Source organism: Delphinapterus leucas, chromosome 15, assembly GCF_059928025.1.
Source record: "Delphinapterus leucas isolate spDelLeu-1000000601 "Yukka" chromosome 15, BTC_Dleu_Yukka2, whole genome shotgun sequence".
NCBI classification, from domain to species: domain Eukaryota; kingdom Metazoa; phylum Chordata; class Mammalia; order Artiodactyla; family Monodontidae; genus Delphinapterus; species Delphinapterus leucas.
The window spans coordinates 60,702,441-60,728,135 of NC_143143.1; the positions used below are offsets into that span (position 1 = coordinate 60,702,441).

Here is a 25,695-nt window from a genome sequence, read left to right on the forward strand (position 1 = left end):
GGCTCTAACCACACCACCTGTCCTTCCAGAGCTCTGCACAGGACAGGCTTTCAGGCTGGAGCACCCATTCTACCCTACTCTTTGCCTGGCTAACATCTCCTCCTGCTTGGAGGTGAGTCCCTTTTTAGGGAAGCCTTCCCTGAACACCAAGTGTGGTTCAGGTTCCTCTTCCTACACGCTCCCAAGTATCCTGTTCATCCCCATGAGATGAGGTAAGAGCAGGAGCATGAATGGCATCATTGGCCTTTGTGAAGCACCCAGCGGGAGATCTAGTGCCCCGCATATAGTGAGCTCAGTAAATACAGTGGACTTAAGAACCTATGTGACTCCTCAGCATCTAAACTTTAAAATAAACTTTTTTACCTTGAAATAATTAAAGATTCACAGGAAGTTGGAAAAGTAGTACAGAGAAATCCTGTGTACCCTCACCCAGTGTTCCCCAATAGTTACAACACCACAAAGATCTCCCTCATGCTATCCCCTCTTATTAACACACCCACAGCCCTGTCCCATCCATAACCTCTGGTAACACTAGTCTGTTTAGTACCTCTATAATTTTGTTATTGCAAAAAATATTATATAAATGGAATCATACAGTGCGTGACCTTTTGGAATTGGCTTTTTTCACTCAGCCTGATGACCCTGAGATCCATGTAACTGTTTTGTGTATCAACAATTCATCCCTTTATATTGCTGAGTAGTATTCCATGGAATGGATGTGTGTTTAATCATTCACCAATTGAAGGACATCCAGGTTGTTTCCAGTTTTTGGCTATTACAAATAAAGCTATTTATGAACATTTGTGGATAGGTTTTTGTGTGGCATAATTTTCATATCTGATAAATGCCCAGGAGTGTGATTCCTGGGTCTTACCATTAAGTGTATGTTTAGTTTAAAAAACTGCCAAACAATTTTCCAGGGTAGCTGTACCATTTTATGTTCCACCAGCAATGTATGAGAGATCCCAGTTCTCTGCACCCTCTCCAGCATTTGGTATCATTACTTTCATTTCAGCTTTTCTAACAGGTGTGAAGTATCTCACTGTGGTTTAATTTGCATTTCCCCAACGGCCAGTAATGCTGAACACATTTTCCTGTGCTTATTTGCCATCTGTATATCCTTTTCAGTGTAACATCTCTTCATATCCTTTGCTCATTTTCTAATTGGATTGTTCATTTTTTTAACCTGTTGAGTTTTAAGATTATCTTTCTAGATACAATTCCTTTGCCAGATATGTGGTTTGCAAACATTCTTTCCCAATCTGTAGGTTATGTTTTTATTCTAACAGGGTCTTTCACAGAACAAAAGTTTTTAATTTTGATGAAGTCCAATTTATTGATTTTTTTTTCTGTTATAGATTGTGCTTTTATAGTCATATCTAAGAACTCTTCACCAAGCCTTGGATCCTTAAGATTTTCTCCTTTGAGTTCTTCTAAAAGTGTTGTAATATTAAGTTTTACATTTAAATCTATGATCCAATTTGAGTTAAACTGGATTTAAGGTGTGAGGTTTAGGTCAAGGCTCTTATTTTTGCTTGTGACTATCCAATTGCTCCATTGATTTGCTTCTGCACCCCAGTCAAAAGTCAACTGGCTATATGTCTGTGGGCCTATTTCTGGGTTCTCTATTCTGTTCCATTGATCTATGAGTCCATCCATCTAATGTAGCTATATAATAAGCCTGAACATTGGGTAGAGTGATTTCTCCCTCTTTATTCATTTTCAAAATTGTTTTAGCTACTCCAAATCCCTTTGCCTTTCCAGATAACTTCTGGAATAATCTTGCTCTATCTACAGAAATTTTTGTTGGGTTTTTTATAGGAATTCAATTAAACTAGTAAGCTAATTTGTGGAGTATTTGACATCTTTACTATGTTGAGTCTTCCGTCCTTGAACATGTTATGTCTCTCCACTTATTTAGGTCTTCTTTGATTACAGTTTTCAGCATAAAAGTCTTAAACATGTTTTGTTAGATTTATACCTAAGTATTTTTTTCAGTGATTGTAAACGGTATTGTATCTTAAATGTCTGTTTCCATGTGTTTACTGAAATATAGTGAAATATAATTGACTTCTGAATGTTGAACTGGCATCCTGCAACTTTGCTATTATTTTTTGGGGTAGATTCCTTGAGATTTTCCATATAGACCATTATGTCATCTGTGAATATAAACTTTTATTTTTTCCTTTCTTACCTATATGCCTTTTCATTTTCTTGCCTTAAGAAAGACAAAGACAAATGCAAAACTTTCAGTATTATGCTTAGTAAGACTGGTGAGAGTGGATATCCTTGCCTTGTTTCTTAGGGGGCAAGAATCCTTTTGCTAGTATAATGTTGGTCCCATAAAATATTTTTTAGGTATTACCAAACCACCCTCTAGTTGAAGGAAAAATACAAAAGTCTCAATCATGGGCGATTATTATCAGTTCTCTTATAGTTTGATCCTGGGAGCCTCATTTCTATTGTTATATATTCACATTTCCAATTAAGCCAAGGTTAGGACCTTTTAATTTTTTTTTTACATCTTTATTGGGATATTTCATGTATCATAAAATTCAGCCACTTAACAATGGTTTTTAGATGTTCACAGTGTGCAATTATTCTAATTTTAGAACATTTTCTGCACCCTAAAAAGACACCTTGTACCCATTAGTCATTCCCCATTCATGCTCTCTAATCCTTCCACCTCAGCTCCTGGCAACCACTAATCGACTTTCTGTTTCTATGGATCTGCCTATTCTGGACATTTCACATAAATGGCTTTTTTCACTTAGCATAATGTTTCCAAGGTTCACACATGTTGTGACGTGTATCAGTATCAGTACTTCATCCTTTTTTATTGCTGAAATATTCCATCGTATGCATATATCACATTTCTTTATCCATTCATCAGTTGATGGACATTTAGGTTGTTTCCACTTTTTGGCTATTATGAATAATGCTGCTATGAACATTCATGTACAAAAGTTGTACATGAATATGTGCACAAACAAGTAGTATATCATTGTAGTCTGGATTTCCACTTCCTTAATGATTAATGATGAACATCTTTTCACATGTTTATGGGCCACCTGTACATATTAGTTGGAGAAATGTCTATTCAAATCCTTTAACCTTTTTAAAATTGGGTTGTCTTTTCATTACTGAGATGCAAGAGTTCTCTATGTATTCTGGATACAAGTCTCTTGTCAGATATATGATTTGTAAATGCTTTCTCCTATTCTGTGGGCCGTCTTTTCACTTTCTTGATACTGTTCTTTGATGCAACAAAAGGTTTTATTTTTGTTGAAGTCCAATTCATCTATGTTTTCTTTTGTAGCTTGTGCTTTTGGTGTTGTATCTAAGAAACCACCTCTAATACAAGGTCATGAAGATTTATTCTTAAGTTTTCTTCTAGGAGTTTTATAGTTCTATCTAGCTCTTACACTTAGGTCTATGATCCATTTTGAGTCAATTTTTGTGTATAGTTTGAAGAATGGGTCCAACTTCATTCTTTTTCATGTGGATATCCAGTGTCCCAGCACCATTTGAAAAGACTACTGTTTCCCCTATGAACTGTCTTGGCACCCTTGTTGAAATCAATTGCCCATGAATGTATGGGTTATTTCTGGACTCTCAATTCTACTCCCTTGCTTTACATATCCTTAGGCCAATAGCACACTGTCTTAATTACTGTAGCTTTGTAATAACTTTTGAAGTTGGGAACTGTGAGTCCTCCAACTTTTGTTTTTTTAAGATTGTTTTAGTTATTTTGGTTCCCTTGCATTTCCATATGAATTTTGGGATCAGCCTGCCAATTTCTACCAGAAAAACCCACACGCACAAGCCTCCCCCAACCCCCCTACCCCATACCAAACAAAAAAACTCTGGGATTTTGACTGGGATTGCACTGAGTATGCAGATCAATTTGGGGAGTATTGCCAAATACTGTTTCCCTATCTATGAAACACTGGATATCTTTTTCTTTAAATCTTCCTACTTCTTTCAGCAACATTTTGTAGTTTTCAGTATATAAGTCTTATACTTCTTTTGTTAAGTTTATTCTTAAGTGTTTTATACCTTTGGGGGTTATTACAAATGAGATTATTTCCTTAATTTCATTTTCAGATTGTTCACTACTGGTGTATAGAAAATGCAATTGATTTTTGTTTACTGATCTTATATCATGTCACGCTGCTGAACTCATTCATTAGCTCTAGAAGGTTTTTAAAAAGGATTCCTTAGGATTTTCTATATACAGGATCCCATGTCATTGGCAAATAAAGACTGCTTTCCTTCTAACTTTCTAATCAAGATACCTTTAATTTCTTTTTCTTGAGTGATTATGCTGGCTAGAATTTCAAGTACCGTGTTGTAGAAAAGTAGCAATAGCAGATATCCTTATCTTGTTCCTGACCTTATGGGGAAAGCATTCCATCTTTCTCCATTAAGTAAGATGTTAGCTGTGTGCTTTGGGAGTTGAGAAAGTCTCCTTCTATTGTTGAATGCTTTTATTATGAAAAGGTGTTGGATTTTGTCAAATGCTTTTTCTCTATTGAGATGAACATGTGTTTTTTGTCTACTGTTCTATTAATATGGTATATTACACTGATGTATTTTAAGATGTTAAACCAAACATTCCTGGAATAAGTTTCATTTGGTCATGGTGTATAACCCTTTTTATATGTTGCTGGATTTCTTTTGCTAGTATTTTGTTGAGGATTTTCACATTTATATTCATAAGGGCTACTTGTTTGTACTTTTCTTGTGATGTCCTTGGTTTTGGTATCAGGGTAATACTGGCCTCACAGAATGAGTTGGGAAGTGTTCCTCCCTCTTCTATTATTTTTTTTTTTTTCGGTACGCGGGCCTCTCACTGTTGTGGCCTCTCCCGTTGTGGAGCATAGGCTCCGGACGCGCAGGCTCAGCGGCCATGGCTCACGGGCCTAGCCACTCCACGGCATGTGGGATCTTCCCGGACCGGGGCATGAACCCGTGTCCCCTGCATCGGCAGGCGGACTCTCAACCACCGCGCCACCAGAGAAGCCCCCTCTTCTATTTTTTGGAAGGATTTTTGAAGGATTGGTATCAATAAAAGACTCATTATTAAGGAAATTTTCAAAGGGACCAAAAAATAGTACAAAGTCTAAGTTATGAACACCAATGTACCTTTCCATTCAGTTTCAATAATTATCAGTATTCTACCATTCTGGGCTTCCCTGGTGGCACAGTGGTTAAGAATCCACCTGCCAATGCAGGGGACACAGGTTCAAGCCCTGGCCCAGGAAGATCCCACGTGCTGTGAAGCAACTAAGCCCATGCGCCACAACTACTGAGCCTGCGCTCCAGAGCCCGCGAGCCACAACTACTGAGCCCACGAGCCACAATTACTGAGCCTGTGTGCCAGAACTACTGAAGCCCACGTGCCTAGAGACTGTACTCCACAACAACAGAAGCCACCATGATGAGAAGCCCATGCACCGCACCAAAGAGTAGCCCCCGCTCGCTGCAACTAGAGAAAGCTACGCACAGCAAAGAAGAACCAAAGCAGCCAAAAATAAATAAATAAAATAAATAAATTAAAAAACAAAATATTCTACCATTCTTATTTCCCCTACACTCATTCCCCAATGTCTCACTCTTTTAGGGGGTGAAATTATTTTAAAGCAAATCCCAGACATATCATTTCACCCTTAAATATTTCAGTTAATAAAATTATATATATACAAGAGACAAACACTTCTTTTTTTTTTTAACATAACCAGAATTTAATTATGTCACCTAAGAAAATTAGCAGTAACATTATCAAATACCTGGTCCCTGTTCAAATTTCCCCAAATATCTCAAAAATAATTTTAGAATTAGTTTATTTGAATCAAGATCAATACAAAGTCCAACACTGGATTTAGTTGATAAGACTCTAATTAACAATCCCCCTCTCCCTTTTCTCCCCATGCCATTATTTGATGAAAAAAAAACAAGATCTATTAATCCTGTAAAAATTTTTCATGTTCCATACATTGGCTGGAACCCATGTATCCTCATGTGTCTCTTTAACTCATTCTTCTACCTCTCATGCTTCTTTTAAACTGGGAGTTCAATCTAGATTCACGTTGTTGTGAACCTACTATTGCATTATATTAGAATTCACAAAGTCTGGCTGTCCCACTTTGAGTGTTAAGATTGACGTATGGGTTCAGGTGCTATCAGTCTGATTCATCCATTATAAAGTTGCTCATCAACCTTTTACCTAATGGTTTTAGCAACCACTGACAATTTGTGCCTAGTCACTACATTATTTCAGTAGAAGCTGCAATATGGTGATTTTCTCATTATTTCTGTTCTTCCAAGGCTAGGATTTCTTACCTTCGTAATTCCAGATTCAGGTCTATGATTCCCAATTAGGATGGCAGAGTCTCCAGGTGCCCTGGAGGTGTTTTTGTGTAAGCCCTGGGGGTGTTTTTGTTTGTCACAGTGATTGGAGAGTGCTTATAGCATTTATAGGCAAAGACCAGAGATGCTTCATGCTCTATAATCCACAGTAGAGCTCCACATGATGAATAATCTACATCCTACACAACTTGCCAAAGTCTTGTTAGACATTCATAGAGATGTAAAGCCTACATAAAATTACCTACCATAAGTTAGTCTAAGGCCATTTTATATGTGAACACAAAGTATTTTTATACTGTTTCAATAAAAATTTTTCCAGAAATGTAACTATAACATAGCACGTGCCTGCTTTTGTTACTGTCGAATTCAAAATAATTCCATATACAAGTGCAAATGCCTATCTTTTCCAGTGTAATCATGCTCAGGAATCTACACAATGGAACATACATTATCTTATTAATTACTCACTTTTTATTTCTCATTTATATTATAGTCAGGACTTTCTACTGATCCTTTTTGAAACTGTCCATTTGGTACAGTTTCATAGATCATCTATGAATTCCATTTTGAGACAGTGAAGGAGACTTCAGAGAATATTTGTTTTGAAATAGGAAGTGAATCTGAGAGACCTGAGAATTACTATCTACTTAAGGTCTAAAAGTCTCCCCCAATTTGATTGCTGTCCAGGGCTTACCCTTAAATCTTCCCACCATATTCTGGTTGCATCACAACAGAGCACTGTGCTGGAGTGAGGACACCTGGACCCCCAGCCCTGGCTCTGTCTCTTTATTAGTGGCTGGTGACCTTAGGCAGGTCATCTTAAATAAAGAGGTTAGATCAGACAAGCTGTTGCCAACCTTTCAACCACTTTTTATTATCCTCCACTCTCCCCACAGAACCCAATATTTCCAAAGGTTGCCAAAGACTTGCCAATTATTACTTATTATAGTAATTAAACAAATTTCCTATTTAATTAACCAAAGGTATATAATTGCAAAACAGAGTCATTTTTAACAATGGCAGCTAACACTTATTGAGTGCTTATTATGGCCGCACAGTGAGCCCTCCCCCACAACTCCACCAACCCCACCATTACTACCACACTGTGGACTCCAAACTGGAACATGCCATCTCAACCAGAGGCTAAGGTGTCCCTTGTCCTTGTCTTCTCCCTCAGAGCAGAAGTCTCCAGTCCTAAGTGCTGCCACCCTCATCTGCAAAGACCTTGTATATGACTTGCTCAGACCTCATGCTGTTTTGGCAAAGTTTTCAAGTTGTAAAAGAGATCAGGGGACTACAATGAAGTGAAAGGCAAAGAAAAGGAACATTGGGAACATATTCCCTCCAGGAACTTCCAGTATTTCTACATTTTCCCCAAAAGCCTGGTCCAGGGTCCTGCACATACAAAGAGCTCTGGAATAAAAAACTGAACTACCTGGGCAGCAACTCTGGAGGACTGCACACACGCCTCAGAGGCGCTGACCCTTGGGCAGACTCAGAGGCTGTGTGTGGCCTCTAGAAAGGAGGCAGGCAGCCTTAGGATGCTGGGTTATTGGGGTGACTAGTAGCAGTACAAGAACTCACTGCTCCACTTACATCTCCACTTTCTATCTCCATATACCAAGACTCTGACAATTCTGTTGAAGACACATGGGGGCCAGAGGGGGGTCAAGTGGCAAGATGGTCATGGCTGGGACTCCTTCTTCAGAGGCATGGGCTGCCACTGTGGGCTCTGTACTCACCAGGGAGGCTGCCGGCTGGTATGTGGGTGGTGTGGGTGAATCCGGAGTGGGTCAACCTCTCTGGCAGTGGCAGGGGGAAACTCCTGGTGGGGACTTTCGCTAGCCTTGACCCAATGTTCATGGATAGGTGTGATGATCCCAGACACAAGACGAGACCGAAGTTCCTCACTCTTCTTGTAGACCCTGCAGGAAGGAGACGAGGTGTCAACTGCTTGCAGCTGGTTGGCAACCCTGCGTATAGTATTTCGGCGGCGGCGGCAGCGGCAATGGCGGCGGTGGCGCTGATAGCTCTTGGCGTCACGCTTGGACTGTTTGCAAGGGTGGGAACGGGCTGCCCGGCGGACCTGGGTGAGGGGAGTAACAGCCTGGTGTTGTCTCCGAGATTTGGGCCTAAGCTTCTTAGGCATCTGAGTTGCCCCTTCTCGTTTACCACCCCATTAGAAAGCGGTGAGGGTGTAGGGGCACAGGGCTTAGACTGGCTACTCCTCTGTACCCTGCCCACCCCACCCCACCCCACCCTCAGCCTCATTGTGTGTTCATCACATGTCATGGGAGGGGTCATGGAAGGCAAAGTCTCCATGGGGATGATGAACCAGGTTCCTAGTCCAAGTAGGCAGGGCTCTCAGGGCTTAATGTCCAATTCTGTCACTAACTCAGGGGCCCTTGGAAGGCTGCTCTAGGCCTTTTTTCTCTGCTGGTGAGAGACAAGCAATGTGAGCTATAGCTGAAGTGTTGAGGCAGACTGAGGTAACAGGGAGTGGGCAGGACTCCACAGAGTTCCTAAAAATCTGGTGTTTTAAAATGAGCCATATCCGGGGTCAAAAAGCAAACCGTATAAATCAGGGACATAGATTGGTGGTTGCCAAGGGGGAGGGGAGGTGGGAGAGGGTTGGGTTGGGAGTTTGGATTAACAGACGCAAACGAGTATATATAAAATGAATAAACAAGGTCCTACTGTACAGCACAGGGAACTACATTCAATATCCTGTGATAAACCATAATGGAAAAGAATGTGACAAAGAATGTATATACATGTATAACTGAATCACTTTACCGTACAGCAGTAATTAACACAACATTGTAATTCAACTATATTTCAATAAAAAATAAGTTAAAAAAAAGCAAACCTCATAAATGTCAAAAAAAACCTGAAATCGTACAGAGTATGTTCCTCGACCACATGGAATCATACCAAGCATCAAAACTGGAAGGAAGTCTCTAAATACATGGTGTTAAGCAACACAATTCTAGATAATCCATGGATCAAAGAGGAAGTCCTGAAAAAATACAAAGTACTGAATAATAATAAAAGTACAACATATTAAATTATGTGAGATTATAGCTAAATGAGATTATAGCTAAACAGTGTTGAGAGGAAACTTTATAGCACTAAATGTTTACATTGGAAAAGAGGAAAGAAATCAACAATTTAAATTCTAACCTCAAGAACCTAGAAAAAGAAGAGCAAATTAAACCAAAAGCAAGCAGAAATAAGGAAATAATAAAGAATAAAAATAAATAAATGAGAAAACAGAAAAACAAGAGAAAATTAAAAAGACAAAAAACTGGTTCTTCTAAAAAATGAACAAAACTGATAAACTTCCAGCAAGAGCAGCAAACATAAGAAGAGAGAAGACACAAATCACCAATATCAAGAATGCAATGGGATATTATAACAAATTTGTTGCCACTGATAGGATAAGAGAATACTAATAACAACATAATTGAACAACTTAGAATAGACTAATTCTTCAAAAACCACAAACTGTAACAACTTAGGCAAAATGAAATAGATAATCTGAATAGTTCTATTAAAGTAACACAATTCCTACTTAAGCACCCCCCAAAAGAAATATCCAGGTCCACATGATTTCAGTGGAGAAGCCTACCAAACATTTAAAGAATTAACACCAATTTACAGTCACTTCCAGAAAATACAAGAGAAGGGAACATTTTCCAATTCATTTTTATGAGGCCAGTATTATGCTGATATCAAATCCAGACAAAGACAGTACAAAAAAAAGAAAACTACAGGGCTTCCCTGGTAGCGCAGTGGTTGAGAATCTGCCTGTCAATGCAGGGGACACGGGTTCGAGCCCTGGTCTGGGAAGATTCCACATGCCGCGGAGCAACTAGGCCCGTGAGCCACAACTACTGAGCCTGCGCGCCTGGAGCTTGTGCTCCACAACAAGAGAGGCCGCGACAGTGAGAGGCCCGTGCACCGCAAAGAAGAGTGGCCCCCGCTTGCCCCAACTAGAGAAAGCCCACGCACAGAAACGAAGACCCAACACAGCCAAAAATAAATAAATAAATAAAAATTAAAAAAAAACAAACAAAAAACTACAGACCACTATTTCTCATGAACTTGGATGCAAAAATGCTCAACAAAATATTAACAAATTAAATTCAAAAATATATAAAAGAATTAATACCATAGGATTTATTGTATGTACGCAAGGCTGGTTCAATAGTTACAAATCCCTACATATCAATAAGCTAAGAAAAATGATATGGTTATATCAATTGATACAGAAAAGGTATTTGACAAAATCCAACACGATAAATCCATTCATGATAAAAACTCTCAACAAACCAGGAATAGAAGAGAACTTCCTCAACATGATACAGAGCATCTACAAAAAAACTACAGCTAACAATATACTTAGTAATGAAAGACTGAGTACTTTGTCTTTAAGACTGGGAACAAGGTAAGGATGTTCTCTCTAACTTATTTAACATAATATTGGAAGTTCCAGCCACTTCAGTAAGGCAAGACAAAGAAAATGCACACAGATTAGAAAACAAGGAATGAAACTGCTCCTATTTGCAGATGACATGCCAGTCTACCTTGAAATTCCCAAGGAATTTACCAAAAAAACCCCTCCAAGAACACTACGAATTCAGCAAGTTGACAGGATAAAAGATCAACACACAAAAATAAACTGCATTTCTATATACTAACAATGGACATTTGAAAATCAAAACCAAGGACAGAACACCATTTATAATCACCTCTCACACCCCAAAAGAACAAAACACATGTCCAGGACCTATATGCTAAAAATTATAAAATGATGATGAAAGAAACAGAGGAGGACCTAAATAAATGGAGAGACATACCACATTCATAGTAAAAATGTCAACTTTTCCCATTTTAGGTTTAATGATCTGTAAGTTTAATGCGAATCCTATCAAAATCCCAGCAAGGTTTTTTATGGACAAAGAGAAGTTTACTCGAAAGTTTATACAGAAAGGCACAGACTCAAGAATAGTGAAAACTATCTTGACAAAGAAGAATTGGGCGATCTTGAATGGCTCTACTCAATATTCAGGTATACTACTGATACATAGTTACAATGATAGATACTGTGTGACACTGGCAGAAGAACAGACACAAAGATCAATGGAAAAAAAAAGAGAACCCAGAAATAAACCAACACAAGTACAGACAACTGATTTTTGACACAGTTGCAAAAGCAATTCAATGACAAATGGTGTTGGAGCAACTGGATATCCACAGGCAAGAAAATGAACCTCTCCCTAAACCACACAACTTATACAAAAAACTTTAAAATAGACCACAGGCTTAAATGTAAAACATAAAACTATAAAATGTTTAGAAAAAAAAACCAGGAGAATAGCTTTGAGATCTAGAACAAGGCAAAGAGTTCTTACACTTGACGCCAAAAGCTTGATCCATAAAAGCAAAAATTTATCAAATAGCTATTATCAATTAAAAACTTATGCTTTGCAAAAGACCTTGTTAAGTGAATGAAAAAACAAACTACAGGCTGGGAGAAAACATTTATAAACCAACATCCAACAAAGGAATTGCATCTGAAATATACAAGGAACTGTCATTAGCCATCAGGGAAATGCAAATTGAAACCACAATGCAATACTACTATACATCAGAATAACTAAAATGAAAAATAGTGATAACACCAGAAACTGGTGAAGATACAGAGAAACTAGCACTCATACACTGGTGGTGGATATGTAAAATGGTACAGACACTATGGAAAACTGTTTGGCAGTTTCTTAAAAAACTAAACATGCAATTACCTTTGAACTCTTGGCATTTATTGTAGAGAAATAAATATATCCACACAAAAGCCTGTACATGTATGTTCATAGCACTTTTATTCGTAATAGCAAAAAATGAAACAACTCAGATGTCCTTCAACTAGTGAATGGTTAAACAAACTGTGAAATGCCATGCCTACCATACCATGAAATACTACTCAGCAAGACAAAGGGACAAACCATTGATGCATGCAACAACTCAGATGGATCACAAGGGTATTATGCTGAGTGAGAAAGGCCAATCCCGAAAGTTACATACTGTATGATTCCATTTATATAACATTTTTGAACACTCCCTAACACCATACACGAAAACAAACTCAAAATGGAATAAAGACCTAAATGTAAGGCCAGATACTATAAAACGCTTAGAGGAAAACACAGGCAGAACACACTCTGACATAAATTGCAGCAAGATCTTTTTTGATCCTTCTCCTAGCGTAATAAAAATAAAAACAAAAATAAACAAGTAGGACCTAATTAAACTTAAAAGCTTTTCCACAGCAAAGGAATCATAAACAAAACAAAAAGACAACCCTCAGAATGGGAGAAAATATTTGCAAATGACTAGACGACCAAGGGTTTAATCTCCAAAGTATACAAACAGCTCATGCAGTTCAATATCAAAAAAAAACCTCGATCAAAAAATGGGTGGAAGATCTAAACAGACATTTCTCCAAAGAAGACATACAGATGGCTAAAAAGCACATGAAGAGATGCTCAACATCACTAATCATTACAGAAACAAAAATCAAAAGTACAATGAGGTTATCACCTCACACGGGTCAGAATGGCCATTATCAAAAAATCTACAAACAATAAATGCTGGAAAGGGTGTGGAGAAAAGGGAACCCTCCTATGCTGTTGGTGGGAATGTAAACTGGTGTAGCCACTATGGAGAACAGTATGGAACTTCCTTAAAAAACTAAAAATAGAGCTACCATATGATCCAGCAATCCCTCTGTGGGTATCTATCCAGAGAAAACCGTAACTCAAAAAGATACATGCACCCCTATGTTCACTGCAGCACTATTTACAATAGCCAGGACATGGCAGCAACCTAAATGTCCATCGACAGAGGAATGGATAAAGAAGATGTGGCACACATATACAATAGAATATTACTCAGCTGTAAAACAGAACGAAATAATGTCATTTGCAGCAACATGGATGGACCTAGAGATTGTCATACTGAGTGAAGTAAGTCAGACAAAGACAAATATATGATATCACTTAGATGTGGAATCTAAAAAAATGGTACAAATGAACTTATCTACAAAGCAGAAGTAGAGTCACACATGTAGAAAACAAACTTATGGTTATCGGCGGGGTGAGGGATAAATTGGGAGATTGGGATTGACATACACACACTACTACATATAAAACAGATAACTAATAAGGACCTACTATATATAGCACAGGGAACTCTACTCAATACTCTGTAATGACCTATATGGAAAAGAATCTAAAAAAGAGTGGTATATATATATATGTATAACTGATTCACTTTGGTGTACACTTAAAACTAACACAACATTGTAAATCAACTATACTCCAATGAAAATTTTTTTAAAAAAAGACAAAATTTTAGAAATGGAGAATAAATGATGGTTGCCAGGGGGTGAGGGGTGGGAAGGGGGAGTGGGTGTGGCCATAAAAAAGCATCAGGAAGTATACTTGTGGTGATGGAAATACTTACTGTCAGTGTATCAATGTCAATATCCTTACTATTAATATTTAAGGTAGTTTTATACAATGTTATAATTGAGGTGAAATGTATAAAGGTAAAATGTATAAAGGATACAAGTCTCTCTGTATTATACTTTACAACTTACAACTGCATGTAAGTCTACAGTTATCTCAAAATAAAAAGTTTAATTAAAAAATCACTTATTACATAGCCATAAAATCACTAAGATTAGACTAGATCAGTGGTTTCAGGGCTTCTCCGGCCCCAGGAAGGGCAATGGAGAAAGCCAAGTGGATAGGGCACAAGGACCTCCATTTGCTGTCCCTACTCTTTCCTCCAGAATCCTAAAGAACATGAAGAGATAATTGTACACCCATGTTCAAAGAAGCATTATTCAAAGTAGCCAAAAGGTGGAAGCAATGTAAGTGGCCATGAATACCTAGGACAGATGAACGGATAAACAAAATACGGTCAATACAGACAATGGAATATTACGCGTGCTTGAATAAAGAGTTCCATGACTAAAAAGTGTAATACCTGCAATGGTTTAGAAGTTCTAAGGGCCTGTGATCCATACATCCCTACAAAGATCAGGTTCCTACTTAGAACACAGAACTTTGTACACCATGCTGCTTCCCTGACCAAGTTGGGTAGCGGGGATATATCTAACTCCTCTTTCCTTTCAGTCAGATGAACTGTGTGTGATACAGGTGGAAGCCCTCTGATCTCCCTATGCAAAAGGTTTACCTGTAGAACTCAGGTCTGATTAAAAAACTACTAAGTCCTGAAGGAGAAGTTCTCGCATGATTTCTAAGCCTTAGGAGAACTGCCATTTTGGTAGTAGCAAAAGACAGCCTGTCATCCTAACATAGTAGAGGCATGACAGAAAGGAACAGGTTTATACTCTTTAGCAAATCAGTTTGCTCAACTAGGGGCACAGATTTCTACATAGAACAGACATGCCATGCCATGACGACCTAACAAGGAGGGCCAGATGGTGGAAGGGGGCCAGAAGCAGGCAGCTCAGTGCTGCTGCCAGAAAGGCAGAGGAGAGAGGGAGGGCCTTATGATCAGGAGAGAGATCCATACCCCAGCTCTCTGAGCCTCAGTTTCCATGGAGATGATTCCTTGTGATCAGATTTCTTTCCGTTTGCATATTCATGAAGGGCTGGGCCCAGCACTAAGCACTCTGCTGACATCTCATCTCATCTCAGAACACTCTGAGGTAGTCCTACTATGTCATTTTACAGCAATCAAAACACACCCCCCCAAGCACACACAAAACTCCAACAACAAATGTTAATTAAAAAAAAAAAAATGGAGATATTATCACCGTTTCTCTCTCAGTATTGCTGAGGGGACTAAATGCTCTCAGGAGCATGACCAGCCTGGTGTACAGGCCTGGGTTTTTCCAGAGGTTTTGTCAATTGCTCTCCCAATGGAATTCCAGAATGAAAAAGTCAAGAGAGAGACCACACTCTCAGTGTCCTTCCCTTTACCCTCTTAAGGGGTGAGGTAGGGTCATGGTGTAGGCAGCACCCAGAAAAGCAGCTCTGCCAAGGCCAGGCCTGGCCTCACTTCACTCCTTCATTCCTTTGTCTACTGTGTGAAAAAGACCCAGATCCTGCCCTCAAGGAGATCACAGGCTATTAGGCAGTTAATCATAAAATACCCACTTATTAAATGCTTAAAAGGTTCAAACATGGGGGGAGCAGGGGAGGTTTCTCTGAGGAGCTGATGTTTAAATGGAAACTGAAGGAAGAAGAGTAGTTGGCTGTGGGAAGAGGCTGGGGAGAGCACTCTCGGCCAAGGGGAGAGCTCTGAAGAGGGAGGAGGCACATGGCACCACAGCTGAGACACCGGAACTAAGTGGGAAGTGGCAAACGATGAGGTTAGAGGGGCTGGGCCCTAGGCTTTAGGCCTCATCAAGGATTTTGTTCTTCATCCCTGGAGAAATGAACACTCACTGAAGGGTTTGGGGTTTCTTTTTTAGATTTAATTTGTAAGAAATTTACCAACTCTGTAACCAGTTTAAGTGTACGGTTCAGTAGTATTAAGTATATTCACGTTGTTGTGCTATCACCACCACCACCTATCTTCAAAACGCTTCCTCTTACAAAACTGAAACTCTGTACCCATTCAACAATAATTCCCTATTCTCCCCTCTTCCAGTCCCTGGCAACCACTATTTTACTTTCTGTCTCTATGAGTCTGACTATTCTAGGTACTTCATATACGTATTACCATATAGAATTTGTCTTGTGATTGGCTTATTTTGTTTAGCACAATGTCCTCAAGGTTTATCCATGCTGAAGCATTTGTTAGCATTTCCTTCCTTTTTAAAGCTGAGTAATATTCCATTGTCTGTATATACATTTTGTTTATCCGTTCATCTGTCCTAGGTATCCATGGGCACTTACACTGCTTCCACCTTTTGACTACTATGAAAAACGCTTCTATGAACGTGGGTGCACAATTATCTCTTTGAGACCCTGCTTTCAGTTCTACTGGGTTTATGTCTAGAAGTGGAATTGCTGGATCATATGGTAATTAATTTTCTGAGAAACCACCACACCACTTTTCATAGTTGCTGTACCATTTTACATTTTCACCAACAGTGTACAAGGGTTCCAATTTCTCCACATCCTTACTGTTATTTTGTTTTTTTGATAGTAGCCTTCCTAACATGTGTGAGGTGGTATCACTGAGGGATTTCAAGCAAGACTTTTGTTTTGTTTTTTTGCGGTACACGGGCCTCTCACTGTTGTGGCCTCTCCCGTTGCGGAGCACAGGCTCCGGACGCGCAGGCTCAGTGGCCACGGCTCACAGGCCCAGCTGCTCCGCAGCATGTGGGATCCTCCGGGACCGGGGCACAAACCCGCGTCCCCTGCATCGGCAGGTGGACTCTCAACCACTGCGCCACCAGGGAAGTCCCCAAGCAAGACTTTTAATCACAACCTGATCTGTGTTTTAAAAACGCTGGTCCAACTGCTGTGTGGGAAACTGACTGGAGGGTGATGACCAGGAGTGGAAGTTGGGATCTCCTCACATAGACGATGCATGAAAGAAGGATGGAGACAAAGAGGGGTGGCCAGAATGATGCGGGCAGGTTGTCCAAAGTCTGAGAGAAGTGGAGCGGGTTAAAGATGGTCATCGCTGATTAGATGCAATTAAATCCAACAGGGTTTCCAGGCAGTTCTCACGACTGAATTTATAGTGATGCAAGGCTTCCTCCAAAACCCTGAAGAGGTCAATGAGGATGGGGATAAAGTCCCCAAAATGGAATAAAGTGGAAACAAATGGGCCCAACTATCTATCAAACAGATAATTTCATTACACTGATGGACCAACAAGCATTAAATCTAAGTACATTTTGAACACAATACTCTGACAATATACATGCTCAGTGGGACACAGTCAAAGGACAAAAAGAACTGGAAAGAAATTGTATTTGTGACTTTACTTTCTGTTCTTGGTCGGCACTGATGTAGCAGTTCAAAAACTATCTGTGTGTATTTTAGAATCAAACAAATGAGTAAGTATTTTGAGGCTGTTGGGCATCAGGGTTCTCAACACAGAAGGGAGTTACAAGTACAGAATAAGAGAATACAAATTCTGCAGTGTTAGATTAAAAATAAAAGTATCAGTTTGAAATGTTAAGGAAAAAAAAAAAAACCTCCAGGAAAGTTTCCTAGCTCTGTTCTCTGAAAAAGCCTGAAAGCAATGACATCCTTCATATTAATGAGCACATTCAGGGTCCAGATTTTGGAAACTATTACCCACCAACAGAAATCATGTTTCCTTAGAAAAATCCCTGGTTTCAAGGCAGGGGCAAGTAAAGTACAAGGTGAGGGCAGAACACCTCATTGTGCCAGGAAGTGTGAAAACGCTCTGACATGGTGACATGTCAAAAAGACAGCTGAGGTAGCTCGAGGGAATTCCTACTGGTCAACTCTGGAACAAGCTGAGCATTCAAAGAATGACAGAAATGGAATATAACTTTGAATAAAAAATAACCCAGGAGTCTATTTTGATATTTTAAAAATTAAAAATAGGGACTTCTCCGGTGGCGCAGTGGTTAAGAATCCACCTGCCAATGCAAGTGACATGGGTTCGAGCTTGGTCCGGGAAGATCCCACATGCCGCAGAGCAGCTAAGCCCGTGTGCCACAACTACAGAAGCCCGCGTGCCTAGAGCCTGTGCTCTGCAACAAGAGAAGCCACCACAATGAGAAGCCCGCACACCGCAACGAAGAGTAGCCCCTGCTCGCCTCAACTAGAGAAAGCTCACGTGCAGCAATGAAGACCCAATGCAGCCAAAAATCAATTTAAAAATTTAAAAAATTAAAAATAAGGGGGAGAATAGAAAGCTTTTAATTAAAAAATCTAACTAATAAATGTAGAAAGAATTATAAACATAGAAAATTACTGTTTTATAATCATCACAGTAATAGCTGATTCATGCAAGAATCATCAACAGATGCTAAAACCACTGGGTAAAAGACTGTTGGGAGGCAGAAAATTCAGTCTGCTAATATAATACCACAGATCACTTATTAAACACAAAGGAAAACAGATGCCTTTACTGGAGAGAAAGATGGCAGATACTGTCCTAACCAAATGGTCAAACTGAACAAAATCAACAATAAGACAGATGCCACGTGCCTGATGTAAAACACTTAGGAGAACACAGCTTCCCTTACACAGTGTTCTTGTTGAAAATGTTCAACCTGAATCAAATGGTGAGGAAACAATCTGAATGTCCTACACAACAACTGACCTCAAGTCTTCAAAAATACCAATGCTAAGAACAACAAAAGTCTAGGAAACTGTTCTAGATGAAAGGTAATTGAAAAGACGTGAAAATAAATGCAGTGTGTGGTATTTGGTTGGATAAGAAAAAAAATACCTCAAACCTAAAACCAAAAGACTAGCTAAAAAGGACACTGCTGGGATGACTACAGAAATCTGAACATGGACTGTGTATTAAATGACATTAATGCATCAATCCTACATTTCCTGATTGTGGTAACAGGAGGATGTCTGTGTAAGAACAAGGAGATACATGATGAAATATTTAGGGGTTAAGGTTTATAAAGTCCGGAAATAATTCTCAGATGGTTCAAGAACAAAAAAGCATACAGAAAAACTAAGCAAAAGTGGCAAAATGTTAAAAATTGGTGAACCTAGGTGATGGGTATATGGGTGTTCATTGTAATATTTTTGCAAACCCTCTTTTCTGTGGGGTTGCAAATTTCACAATAAAAAGTCAAGACAAGTCAGACTCGAAGAAAATACTTGCAAAACACATATATGATTAATGACTGTTACCCAAAATATACAAAGAACTCCTAAAACTCAACCATAAGAAAACTCGATTAAAAAATGGGCCAAACACCTGGACACCTCACCAAAGAAGATACATAGATGGCAAATAAGCATATGAAAAGATGCTCAACATCATATGTCATCAGGGAACTGCAAATTAAAACAAAAATGAGATACCACTACACACCTATTAGAATGGCCAAAATCTGAAACACTGACAAGGATGTGGAGCAACAGGGAACTCTCATTCACTGCCGGTGGGAAGGCAAAATGGTACAGCCAGTCTGGAAGACAGTTTGGCAGTTTCTTACAAAAGTAAACACATTCCAACACCACCAAGAATGGAATCTGGGTGATAATGTGTGCCAGCGTAGGTTCATCAACTATAACAAATGCACTACTCTGGGCAGGACTGTGAGAGTGCGGGGCAGGGGGGAGGTTCAAGGAAACTCTCTGCACTTACCACTCAATTTTGCTGTGAACCTAAAACTGCTGTAAAAAATGAAGTCTATTTTAAAAATTGGGGGATGGAGTGTACCAGGTTAGGTACACTTTTTCCTCCTAGGAACTCACTCCGACTGACTCCACTGGCTAGGCCCCATCTCTACCCTGTAGACTTGTGGACTCTGGATTGCATCATTTTATTTCAAGTGGCATTTCCCACGTGAATCTTCTCTTCAAATAAACAGAAAAGAGAAATGAGAAGTGACTGTGCCCAAGAGAGAAAGATCCTTCTGTTAACCCTCCTCCATTCTCTGACACCTCAAGTCCATTCCTTATATCTATCTGGCCACTGGTTCTCTCTTCTTTTTCCCAGGGAAAGGCCAACCCTTAGAAATACCTGTGGAAGTCAACCAGGTGTTCTGAATCGATATAATCATTCAAGTTCAGGGTCAAGTCTGACACTTGCTGTGAGCCATGTTCCTAGAAAAATGAAAAGAGAAAATGAGAGACTGGGGTATTTCTGGTCTAATGAGTAAGTGGCGGGGCGGTGGGGGGAGAGGAACAATTTTATACTCAACCTAAAGAAATACAAAGAGACATATATAAGGACTGTTTGTAATAGATGAAGTGCATGTCTCATGCTTGGGGACTTCTCTGATCTAGGAATAATGCCTTTCTGAGGCAGAGCCCAGAAAAACCTACTTCCCAGGCTCTTTTGCAGCTTGGACACAGGCATGTAACTGAGGTGCCAAATGGATGCACAACTTCAACTTGGAGGTGAGCACCATGGATAAACAGGCTGAGTAAGGGGCAGACGTCTTGCTATCAAGAGTAGCAGCAGAGGCAGCAGGGGTCACAACATCAGTGGCTCCTGAGAAGGGGCACCTGGGTTGGCAGCCAGCCAGTACCTAATGCCCTGGGGTGGTGGCAGCAGCAGTGGTTTCCATGGCATGGTTTGGAGCAATGCCCTGGAAGCCCAGCCTTGAAACTGTTTCTCCAGCCCTCCCAACAATTCAGTGAGTTATCCCAGTTCTTTTAATAAACCTGTTTAAACAAACCTGAGGGGATTCTGTTGTTTATAACTAAGAACCCTGTGTGATACAAAATCTAAACGTTCATCAAAAGGGAGACGGATAAACAAATTATGGTATTATGGAATACTACATAGTGGCTAAAATGAATAAGGTATAGCTATATGCATTCCCATGTAAAGACCTCCAAAACACACTGAGGGAAAAAAAGCAAAGTGCAGCACAATACAGACTGCATGATACTTTTGTATAAATACAGACAACCAGGCCAAACTTAAAAAAAGAGTCACTGCCCTCAGGGTGCTTACAGTCTATATTACATAGACTACAGAATATTCTGCTATAGTGGTAGAACACAAATATTACACCAAAGCATAAATAAGCACACTAATTACAAACTGTGTTAAGTACCAGGCAGGAAAATAAAATGATGAAGCAGAGGCATAATTTAGAATTTTCTGGCAGATGAGAGTAAGTAGTCAGGACTGAACTTTTTGAGTAAGTGAAAAACAAGAGGGAGTCAGTCAGGCTAAAGGAAGGGTGGAGGGTGTGTATCTGTGTGAGGTGGCAATGGTACAGAGGAAGAGCTTTCCAGCATAGGAAACATGAAGTATACAGGCTCCAAGGCGGCAGAAAGCTAAGCTTATCTAAAGAACTAAAAGTAGCCCCCAAGGCTACAATAAGCTTTTTTCTCCCAAGCTGTCCCTGAATGGATTTACCTTAACTATTCCTCTGTGAAGGAAAGTCCCTCCTCTTACAGTAATAGGCAGGGAACATCTCTGAACACAAAGCATTTCTACATTTAGGGTCCTGGCCTCAGAATAAAGTTCTGGAAGTAGGATTACTGAGTAAAGTCTTCACGAACATTGAGGGTTCTTAAATGGGTTTCAAAAAGGCGATCCCAAGGTCTACTCCCATCAGCAGAGCCCTCTGTGTCCTAGGGCCTCACCAGCACATTGATGATCATGCTGTTCTCCACAGTGACAGCCTTCACAAGGAGCTTTCTGGACCCATCCTTTGACTCATACCGGAGGACGTACAGGTCTTTATTGTTGTTCCATTCCGCTGGCAGCAGTTCTGATTTCTTATCATTGGGACCCGGCTGAGAAGACACCAGAGATGAGAGGTGAAAGATCATGACCTCAGATCTAAAAAGGACCTTACAGATAATCTAATCCCACTCAGGAGAAGTAAAATGTCCAAGGTCTTACAGCAAGTCAGAGGTCTGGGGTCTCTGGACTCCTGCTCTAGTGATCCTCCCTCATATCTGACTGCCTTTGTGACAGAGCACTGGAACCTGTCAAGAATCTGTAGCCTTGGTTTAACAATCTCTTCTCTATCCCCCTGTCAAGAATAAGGCCAGTCACCTAAAGGGATACTGTGAAATTCTAAGACAGTGTTTCTCGAAGTTTGGAATTCAGGCCATCTGCAAAGGGATCACAAAAGTGTTGAGTAAAACTACAGATTCTAATGTACACCTCTCCAGACTACTGTAGTGCCTTAATAAAAATTATGAACAACTTTCATACAAACAAAATATAGCACACGTACAAGATAAAAAAAGAATTATAAAATGGACACCTATGTACGTACCTACAGCCAGCTTAAGAAACAGAACGTGGCCAATCCTGTTCAAGCCTTGAGTAGCCTATCCCCAATGAATCTCCCTCCTCCTTCCTCATGGGTAATCACTAAGCTGTTTTAAAAATTTCTTTACTTTTCCTTATAGTTGTGTTACTATACACAAACCCTAAAAATATACTGTTTCAAATGGTTTTGAATTTTATATAAACAGCATCACTTTTATCTGCCGTTTTCAATCAATATTGTTTTGAGATTCATCCATGTCAATGCACTTAACTATAGCTGACTCACTGTACAGTTTTTGCTATATAGTTCACAGCCATATAGCCCATCATTGCATGAATATGCTGCAAGTTACAAACTCACTTGTTGATGGATGTTTGGAGTGCTTCCAGTTTGTTTTGCTATTATAAACAATGCTGTTATGAACATTCTTGTACACATCTCCTAGTACACATATGGATGAACTCCTACAGAGTATCTCTAGGGGAAGAACTTTTAATTTATAAGATAAAGTCAAATTGTTTTCAAAAGAAGTATGGATTTACACTCCCATGAGCAATGTATGTATGAGAGTTCTTGTTCCACGAGGTCAGCAACATTGCTATTGTCCAATTTAAAAATTTTTGCCAACCTAATGGGAGTAAAAATGCATCACTGTGAGTTGTGATGGCCTCATCTCTTTAAAAAAAAAATCCTAGGACTTTCTTTTTACATACTAACGTTTGAGAAATAGTTCTGAAACTACCTCGATAGTAAAAACTAATACAGTGATTTCCAGGTGGGGAAAGATTTCTTAAATGAGTCCACAAAAAAAAAAAGTGCTGTCTTTGACACTGCTCATAATTTAAAGCTCCAGATCAACAACAGATACTACAAAGTTAACAGGCAGTCACGGGCTAGGATGAGCTATGTCCTAGCCTAGCTGGCACAACACAAATTAATAACTAGTACAAAAAGGGAATGCCTGGAAAATGAACAATAAAAATTGGGAACCCACTTGAAAAAGGTATGAACAAGCAAAAGATAAGAGCAGCTAACAGTGTATAAAGGATCATTCAACTTTACTAGCACTCAGACACACATAGGCTAAAATATGAGATACCAGGATCCATCCATCAGACTGCTGTTATCTATTTTTCTATTTTTTTTGCCAGTGTTTGTGTGGGTGTGGGGAGAATGGCAACCTCCAGGCGCTGCTGGTGGCCGTCCACACTCTTACAACCCTTTTGGAGAGCAATCTGGTAATATTCAGTGCAATTAGGTAAGCTGACACCCCGTGACCCAAAACCTTCACTCCTGGAAGAAATCCTGTGCACAGAGGCACAGGGAATATGACAAGGGATCTTCATCACAACCCTGTTGGAGGAACCAAATGGGAGTTAAAATGCAAAATATGTTCACAGTGGAATACTGTATAGCAGTTAGAAGGAACAAACTAGATCTAACTGCAGTTATTATAGATAAAGTAAACAATGTGACAAAGAAAAATTTTTTTAAAATGAGATTTACAGCCAGGTACCATTTATGTAAAAAATTTTAAAACACACAAAAAATCTATATATTGTTTTCACAGAAGCATAGTTCTACAGCTAAACACTCAGCAAGTGGACTGGGAAGATCTGTATTCACGAGACTAAGGCGGGAGGGAGTGCGACCAAAGATGAAAAACAACAACAAAAGACAAAGATCCAGCAACACAGACCTCACACCTCACCAAGGACAACGGAAGGCCAAGAACGGAGATCGTGGGCCGCTTTGGTCACCTCTGGGGCTCAGGAATCAAACTGGGAAAGTGGTCCCAAATAAAATTCAAGACATTGCAACTGGCATGGTTTCAAACCTGGCTAAATGACAAGGAAACTCAGGCCTGAAGCAGAGAAATGAGAGTGACAGAAAACAAAAGTGAAACTAATCAGCCCACTCTGCTAAAAGAAAGAGAAACTATCCCCTCACCCTCAACTAGGTAAATTTCCTATAACCATGTTTAGTGTCCTGGATTTAAGGTTTACTTTGGAAGCCAAGAATTTGATGACATGCTTTGTCTTTGTTCTATCAAGGGCCTTTGAATTTATATTTATACCCTCCATTACAGCATTCAACCCACCAGAATTTCTTCTTGGAGTATAAATAATTCAGCCTGCTCACTCTCCCATAACCTCAGGCTTCCAGAGCAAGAGAGAATCCTAGGGCCTAGTGAGACTGATACCTCTCACTGCAGTGGAACCAATGTTCCCCAGCTCAAGGGCTGCCCTGATATGGGAAAACAGGTGGGACTGAAAGAGACTGGCCTTGGTGATATCAAGCCAAACATGGCATTCAACTGCCCTCTAGAGCGGGACATCAAATATCAGACCTCCCAAAGAGCTACGATTGGAAAGCAGCCATGGTTGTGCTGTTTAACTCGTTCGGATGAAAAAAAATCTAAGGGGGGCTGAAAGCTGCCTAAGGTCATGGTAAGTCAAGTGCAGAGCTCGGTTTGGCATTCAGAGCTCCTGACTGCCCATGCTATGGCTGGAGATTTTCCCAGCCAAGTACCCCAGATGGGCCCCCCAAAAGTAAAGACAGTTGTCCCCTTAGGCAAAATCCTGGGGCTGGAAGCATTCTTTAATGGCCATGAGTTCATTCCAGTGTCCCTGGGCTAAAATGCACCCAAAGAAGATCATTTGGGGCATCTTCTCTCTTTTGTCATAATCTTTAGATTCCTACAACAGAAAACAATATTCTCAAAATTAAGTCTACGGCCATCTCTATTCCCTTGCTACTTAAGCCACCTGACACAGCTGTAAAGCTCTTATGAGGAGCGGTGCTGACTTCAAGAAAGAAATCCAAATTCAAATATTGAATTTTTTATTGAAGCTGTATCGCTCTTCTAATCAAGTTTTATGTACACAATTCCCCTGTACCAGAGGACACAAAACCAAAGAGAAAAGCAGACAATTTAGCTTTCTATTTAACTCTCAACATATTAAATGATCAAGTACACAATTTCAGGACCTTCCTCTCTCTCTTATCATCCCCAGAAGGGTGGGAAGCGGGAGGTGGCTGGAGAGGCAACATAAACATCCTCTGAACTTGGCAAATACTACTGGTCTCAGCTGAGACTGCTGGCCCCACACTGGAAAACTAAAACCTCTCTTAAATAAACTAACAGGAAAGATGCGCCTCCAAAAGGTTTCTACTCTGAATGAAAGTAAACTCAGCAGAAGCGAGAGGAGGACAAGTGCAACCTGAACTCCAGTGGCACTTAAGGGGCAGAGAGAAGCAAAAACACACCATGCTCTAGTGCACAGAACAAATGCCCATCCCCCACCATGGGGGAACATGCTTGATTCAGCACTGGGGTGGACAGATGGACAGTGGGCAATGCCTTCAAAATCACCATCCACACTCCCCCGGGCCTCCCCAGGATGTCTGGA

At 39.9% G+C, this 25,695-nt stretch overlaps 1 protein-coding gene across 2 annotated transcripts in view; it reads right to left on the minus strand.

Annotated features, from left to right (window-relative positions):
• The window catches only part of PSMF1 (proteasome inhibitor subunit 1), a 52,300-nt gene that overhangs the window by 24,038 nt on the left and 2,567 nt on the right, over positions 1-25,695 (minus strand). For both annotated transcript variants that reach the window (XR_016387899.1, XM_022592794.2), the window contains exons 2-4: positions 21,642-21,794; positions 20,059-20,141; positions 8,115-8,297 (exon numbers count right to left, since the gene is read on the minus strand). Coding sequence is in view for 1 of the 2 variants with exons in the window: in XM_022592794.2 (XP_022448502.1) it covers positions 8,115-8,297; positions 20,059-20,141; positions 21,642-21,794 (419 nt within the window). In the remaining variant the exon portion in view is untranslated. The remainder of the gene's footprint in view (positions 1-8,114; positions 8,298-20,058; positions 20,142-21,641; positions 21,795-25,695) is intronic.